Here is a 7,703-nt window from a genome sequence, read left to right as displayed (position 1 = left end):
TCACGGTTTGGCAAGAAGAGTGTGTGATTAGAGAAATGTGTTAAGGCCTCTGTGGATTTGATTTAGGGAGTGTGGTTTAGTGTTTTAGTGACTGAGAAATACTGTGATATCTTTAATTAAAACATTTTCAAGTATCAGATTTTAAATATTTTTATTTTCATTTGTGTGTTTAATCATGCTCATAAAAAAGCCAGAACCAAACAATGTTCCTCAATTATTGTTAAACTCTTTATACTCTGTATATTTAACATTTCAGTCCATCTTTGCAACATTACACGTCAGCATTGATAAATCTCTGAAACCATCACTTCCACTGTCAGGATCAGTTCTGTCCTCATTACTTGAGTCCAATCATCTTCTTGCCCTCCTTCTGAGAGCCAATCAGCTTCTGTTCTGTGTGCTTTAAATCTCAGCGCTCTTCTTTCATTCTGCCTTTCAAACTCTCATTGGTGCGACCCGCCTCCTCCCCATCTCCACCTCATCCTGGACAATCAGAGATCCTCATTCAAGTCTCCACCTGCTTCATCTCTGCCAACACCAGTGTCTGAACTCCAGCCTGCTGTGAGGCTCCATCACAGTTTAATCATTTATTGCCCAATAATTGATTAATCAGACTTTGATCAATCATCTTAAATGGTTTTAAATGATCTCTCCTTAAAGATAAGGATGACTCTCTGCTCTTTAATCTTTATTATATATTGTTTCACATGGTCAGAATAAAATGCAGGTCAAAGAACTGCTTCAAGACTAGAAATTATGAAGAGATTATAGTTAATCTGCCACTGACATGGCCTCAGCATCTATCAAATATATTAAATGTGGATATAAGAATGAATTCAACCATTTTACACAACATTACACTCAATGTGTTCTGCTGCCATTTTTCTTTTGGTCGGCTTAATAAATCTTACAAAATGTTTGATATTTGTTAAACTCAGCGAGTCAAAGAACATGTTTACTCAGTACATTTTTATTCTTTTGAAAAGTTCAAATATCAGTTTTACAGCAGACAATCACAAAAGGATCAAACTAGAGGAGATTGTTTTTAGCATTTTTTTTCCTTATGAGATGGAAAATATTATGATTTGATTTTTTTCTTTTAATGTGAGAAGAAAAAGAAAGAAAGAGACAGAGAGAGTTGGAGCACACAGAGAGCAGTAGCTGAAGAAAAACAGGATCAGAGTCCCAGTGAGTCACATCAGGACTGGGAACACTGGTCTCTCCTCAGTGTCTCTGAGACCAGAGCCTGGGAGCCCTGGGTGGCCTCACAGGTCACAGAGCCCACCTTCCCCCACTGGTCTGCAGTGAGTGTCAGGGTGCTGCTCCAGCTGTAGCGGCCGTCATTGTGCAGCACTGCGGGAGTCCTGCTCTCCTCCCCTCTGATGCTGCCACTGCTGCCGTCCATCTTCCAGGACAGCCTCCAGTCTGAGGGGAAGCCCTTGTTGGCCAGACACATGAGCGTGGCCTTCCCCTGCTGCAGCTCCTCACTGGAGGGACCCAGCACCTTCAGGGCGGGGCGCACATCACCTAGGAGACACCAATCAGCTTAGAGCACAGGAACCACAACTTGATGTTCTCCTTGAAGAAGTTTCTGCCAGATGTTTTTCTGCTCCATCAGTCACTCACTCACACATTGTTTCACTTCCTTTAAGAAAGCTCTCATGCACATCAGCACAGAGAGAATCATCACAGTTTGACCAACATTTAAACAACCAGAGAGCTTCACAGGCAGCAAAAATAACACACATTAAAAAACAAAACACATTTATCTGCAATTAAAGGCCTGAGAGTAGAAATGAGTCTTGAGCAAAGACTTAAAGGTAGAAACTGTTCGGGCAGCTCTAATATGAAATGGTAAGGCATTCCAGAGACTCGGGGCAACGACTGGAAAAGCTCGGTCAGCTCTATGTTTAAGTCTAAATCTTGGAATATTGAGGATGATCTGATTAGCAGACCTCAGCACTCTGACAGGAGTGAGAACATGAAAAAGGTGCCAGCACATTTCAGAGCTTAAAAACCATCAATAAAATCTTCAAATGAATCCTAATATTGACAGCAAGCCAGTGAAGAGAAGCTAAAACTGGAGTAATATGCTCACTGACTGAAGGAATGAGTGGAAACAAGAACAACTACTCATCAGCATCAAATGTTCTTCATAGAGGTTTCAAATGTTACTGAACAGTTCACATAATTCCAAACTAACTTTGAAACATCTGACACGATAAAAACATCAGAGTTTAAACTTCAAACTTCACAGTTTCAGTGAAACAAAGCAAACATGACGAGTCTGACAACAAATGATTATTATAGAAAGAAAGAAAGAAAGAAAGAAAGAAAGAAAGAAAGAAAGAAAGAAAGAAAGAAAGAAAGAAAGAAAGAAATAAAGAAAGAAAGAAAGAAAGAAAGAAAGAAAGAAAGTTTTGAATCTACATTTCCAAAGCTGACTTTGTTTCTCAGAGCAAAAATGTTTCTAAAATAATGAATCATGAACGTGAAAAGTTTCCTACATGCTGAATATTAAAGGAAATGAAAGGAATGAAAAGAAGAAGAAATCAAAGAGTTCTAAGACTGACTTACTTCCAACATCCAGTCTGGTTCCTCCACCAAACGTGAGCCACAGTGATACAAACTCACTGAGCCGCCGTACAAAAACCTCTGACTGCACAGAGACACGGCTCTCTGACTCTGAGACAAACAAACTCAACAAAATCATTCACTGTTTGTACAGTTTTGTCAGCTGATGTGAAAACTGAAAATATTACAGTGAAGAATATATAGATTTGGAATGTGTGACTTTGGACTTTTGTTGTTTTGGGCCTTTCTTCTGATATCAAACACTCACAATAACACAGTGGCACCAATTCATAGAATGTTCACTGGATTTAAAAGGTATCCATGTAAATTAAGACCTGCTTGATTCCCCAAAATCATTTTAGAAAATTAATAATGATAAAATATCTACATTTTTATTTTCAGAGTCCACAGGTTAATTGTAATTTATCTCCCACTGAGTTTATATTAATTTCTTTAACAGCTGTCCTTTTGCTACATTACTTATCAATTCTGAATATACTGTATTTTTTTAATGGTCTCTCTTATTGTAATTATGTGTTTGAATTCAAACAACTTAATATCATCAGGTTTTGCACCAACCAAAAATCTAGTTTATACTAGTTTTAACAGGATTGATGATATTGGATTGATGATATATCAGGCAGCGCGGTGGTGCGGTGGTTAGTACTGCTGCCTCACAGCTAGAATAACTTCTAGAAGTTCTGGGTTTGACCTTGGCTGTGTGTCTCCCTGTGCCTGCGTGGGTTTCCTCCCACAATTACATGCAATAACTGGGGTTAGGTTAATTGGTCGCTCTAAATTGCCCACAGGTGTGAATGGTTGTCTGTCTCTCTGTGTTCGCCCTGCAACAGGCTGGCAACCTGTACAGGGTGTACCCTGTCTCTCACCCTGTCAGCTGGTATAGACTCCAACTATAACAGATACGTTTGGTCAATTAGAACATACAGTTTAGTTCAATTGGTAATGGAGCAGTGCTTACTTAACAAGCTGAGTTAAATAAATGGGTGGTGAGTGATTCCTTAAACTAAGTATCTTCAATTTAACTTAGATCTTTCACTCCATTCCAAAATTGTCTCAAGTACATTGAACATAGTCCACTGCACTTATTCAACTGATGCTTCATTACTTCAAAAATTTAAGGCAACCAGTTACCTTAGTTTTTTTTTTAAAGTAGATTCAATTTATCCTGATTTACAGTGTTGATAAACAGCATCATCATATTGATCCCTGTGTGAGTCAGTGAGAGCATTTCCATAGAGAGCCACTTTGCATCAGCAGCACCATGCTCCAGTGCTCTGGGAGACTTTATAGTCCTGAGAGTTGAACACTGGATGACTGACAGCTGTCCTTCATCACAACAGAAGCCACAGAAATCGTCCTCATCAAAAACATGACTTTGATCTGCGTCCTCATCTGGACTCTCCTCTGCTGCTGCTTCACAGGTAAAGTCCAGAGAATCAAACTCCTCTCCTCTATCAACATCTGTCCCTCTGAAATGAAGCTGACAAAACCATCAAGCTGCTTTATGTTTGTGTCTCTGTATCCTCAGAGTCCAGAGGACAGATCACAGTGACTCAGCCTGGAGCAGTGAGCTCTGCTGTGGGAGGATCTGTGACCATCAACTGTAGGACCAGTCAGAATGTTCATGGCTCCAACTATTTAAACTGGTACCAACAGAAAGATGGACAAATTCCCAAACTGCTCATTTACTACACTAGCAGTCGATATTCAGGGATTCCAGCTCGTTTTACAGGCAGTGGATCAAACTCTGACTTCACTCTGACCATCAGTGGAGTCCAGACTGAAGATGCAGCAGTTTATTACTGTCAGAGTTTTCACTATCCTAACAGTCAGTGGGTGTTCACACAGTGAAAAACAGTCGTACAAAAACCTCCCTCAGTCAGACTGAACAGAAAGTGAACTGACTGCTGCAGCTGGAAGCTACTGCAGAGACTGATACAGTTCACTGAGGACACACACACACACACACACACACACACACACACACACACACACACACGTGTTATTAAAAGTTAAACTCACACACATAGAACAGAGACACAATTGAAGACAAACAAAAAGAAAATAACTGAACACATGACATTTTATTACAATTCATCAATTTATTCAGAATAAAACAGGAAAAGTAGGAAGTATTTTCAACTTCCTGCTCCTGCATCACTGAACTTTGGATCAGCAGAAGAAAATGGATGATAGAACTTTCCCCACTGTTACAGGCTTTGAAAACTTTAAGTATAAAATTTACTGCGACGATTAAACTAAAGTGTGAGACTTTTTTAGTGTCTCATTTTTAAAAAGACACACATGCACATGATTTTTTTATTTTTTTTTTTTTTTACAATAAATACATAAAGAGGAGCCAAAGTGGAACAGTTATGGAGAAAACTTCATCATGACCTTTGACCTCTGTCACTGGGGTAAAGGACGGTGAACCCAACCTGCTCTCTGGCAGGTTTTATCAAATAGACTCTAAGTGTCTCTCTGACTCCTCCCCTCCTGCTGCACCTGAACCACCTGTCTGACACACGGACTCATTTCCTCCTTCATAAAGTGGCTGTCAGAGCGTCAGAGGAGCGAATTCATCTGCAGACGTTTGTGTTTCTACAAGCACTGAAATCCCAGTTAGATGTTAGTTTGTTATTTTTGTACGTAACATGAAGCTTTTACAGTCGTTCACTCGTCAACAGGCTGTAAGGACGGAGACGGCGATGATGTCATGGATTTATAATGAGCGCAGCTGCAGCTCTGAAACATTTACTGTAGTTACTGCAGCATCACTGTTACATCACACTGATCTGTATGAAGCTTTAGACACAGAACACAGTGATCAATGATCGATCATTGGTCGTGTTGTAAAAGCTCACTGATGGAAAAATGTCGGGATCTGGGAGATGATGTGAACGTTTGAGTGAAGATGAGTTCCCACCACCATGTAGCATAAAGACTAGTTCTTACATAACGCTTTTCTACTCAGTCAGAGCACTCAAAGCGCTTATACAACACATTTTACATTTACCCATGCACACCCATTCATACAAGCACTTCCATATTAACTAAGCTAAGTGCTTTAATTATCTAACATTCACACACATTCACACTCCGACAGTTGCGTCGAAGAGCAACTTGGGGTTAAGCATCTTGCCCAAGGATACATTGGCATGTAGCCTGGAGTAGCCAGGAATCAAACCCCTGACCTTCTGATCAGTAGGTGACCTGCTCTACCTACTGAGCTACAGCTACAGCATCAGTCTGATAATAAGTGCGTCATGGCCTTGGACACAACCTGCAAAGAAATTTGTTTTCTCATCTTTGCACACTTTGTCTTATACTAAAAAATTACAATTACATACCAAAGAGGTACCGTATTTTGAGGACCATAAGGCGCACCGGGTTATAAGGAGCATGACAAAACATTATGTAGAGCGAAACAAAAGCGTCAGGTAAGTCGAACTTTATTCAACTCATTCACAATAACTCAGAATATTGTTCAGTTGTAACAAATACAGAAAAATACCCTCACATTTTAAATCATTCATCTTCCACAAATCCATCAAATTCCTCATCTTCAGTGTCTGAGTTGAACAGCTGGGAGATTTCGGCATCAAGCATGCCGGGTTCCCTCTCGTCATTATCCGAGTCAGTCTCGTTGTTGTTACTGTTTTGTTTTGGTTGCGGCACACAGCAACCATTTAATTGTTAATAAAAGGGCAACTTTGTATGATCTGTAGTGAGAGTAGAGAGCAGGTGGAAGAGAGCCTGGAGAGGTGCAGGCAGGGGTGAAAGTAAGCCGGTACAGTCCGGTACTGCGTACCACTAAAAGATTCTGTGCCGGTACACAGTACCTGGAAGAGGGGGAGGCTGCCTGCTGTGAAGCTGTCATTCAGAACTAGTCACGGCTGCACTTTAGGTCAGAATAGATCAGCTAGCAATAAGCAGTCTAAAACACAACTTAATCAGTTAATAAATAGCTCTTTTTTCTCATTTCAAATTGTTTCTGAACTGTTCATGCTGTGCTGGAGCCTCAAATCTCTAGCTTCTCTCCCCTCGGAGCTACGCTTTCATCAACAGCCAGCCTTTAAACCCTTCACTCATACGTTTAGCCTGTTTACTGGCCACGTTATGTAGTTATATATCGCAGGCTAGACCCTCACATTTTGATTGACAGCTCATTCAGCCAATCATCTAATTGGCCATACCAAAATCACCTGGAATATATATGACATATATATGAGAGATTAGATTAAACCCCAAAGGGATTTATTAATCCCTTTGGGAGGGTTCTGTCAGGGAAATTAAAGTTCCAGTAGCACTTTTTACATTATAGTCACACAAGCAGAGATGTAGTTGGAAATATTGTCAGTCGGAAATACACAAAAATATACAAGCAAAAGAATCAATAGATTAATAATCAGCAAAGATAAAAAAGACAAAGAAGATATAAGATGTCTGACAGCTGAGGTGATAATTGCACATTGATATTATCCATTGTCCAGTACTGCTTCACGTTACATGGTCTGCTTCTCTGTTTAAACCACAGCATCATCCTGGTGTAGGAGACTGAAAGTTTTTGTGCCCCCACAGGTGAAGACATTTTAGGATTCAGTAAGATTTGGTACTCCAGCGTCCACGCAGGAAATGTTGGGAAAAGTCTCAGCAAACATTATTTTAAAGGTTTCTCTCTGCTCTCAAAAGGAAAGTTTGAAACACACGTATTGTTCATATTTCCAAGATGATAAGGAATCTTAATGCATTTCAAATGTATGTCAGCGTCTCAGGCTGTGTATCTGCGGGAAAATGCACACAGATGTTTTGATAAAGGCTTTTTATTTTTTACATTCATGGATGAAAAAATCCAACTATTTCATTTCTTTCACTGAGTGCATCACTCAACAGTTGACTTCTTTAGGATGATATTCTTATATATTCATTGTTTGTGCAGTGATGTGGCCTCTGAACAGCGACTCTGATGTTTCTGGATGTTGTAGCAGTGCTTGAAGAGCACAGCAGTAGCAGGGAGGCTTCCACACTTTGAACTCTGTCTTTATCTTTCAGAATCAGAATCAGAATCAGAAGGTTTTTATTGCCATATGGGTGAACAGGTTCACAGC

The 7,703-nt window shown here is 40.0% G+C and overlaps 2 gene segments (V, D, J or C); one reads left to right on the top strand and one right to left on the bottom strand.

Moving 5' to 3' along the window:
- Positions 1-781: 781 nt before the first annotated feature.
- Positions 782-2,728, bottom strand: LOC115775294 (Ig kappa-b4 chain C region-like). The segment is given in 2 exon segments: positions 782-1,527; positions 2,578-2,728. Coding segments are annotated over 2 exon segments (465 nt in total).
- Positions 2,729-3,960: 1,232 nt separating this feature from the next.
- Positions 3,961-4,446, top strand: LOC115775310 (Ig kappa chain V region 3381-like). The segment is given in 2 exon segments: positions 3,961-4,016; positions 4,124-4,446. Coding segments are annotated over 2 exon segments (375 nt in total).
- Positions 4,447-7,703: the final 3,257 nt, after the last annotated feature.

This window comes from Archocentrus centrarchus, unplaced genomic scaffold (genome assembly GCF_007364275.1).
Source record: "Archocentrus centrarchus isolate MPI-CPG fArcCen1 unplaced genomic scaffold, fArcCen1 scaffold_104_ctg1, whole genome shotgun sequence".
Lineage (NCBI taxonomy): Eukaryota > Metazoa > Chordata > Actinopteri > Cichliformes > Cichlidae > Archocentrus > Archocentrus centrarchus.
The sequence above is the reverse complement of the archived record's forward strand: the minus strand, read 5'-3'. Positions and strand labels throughout refer to the sequence as shown.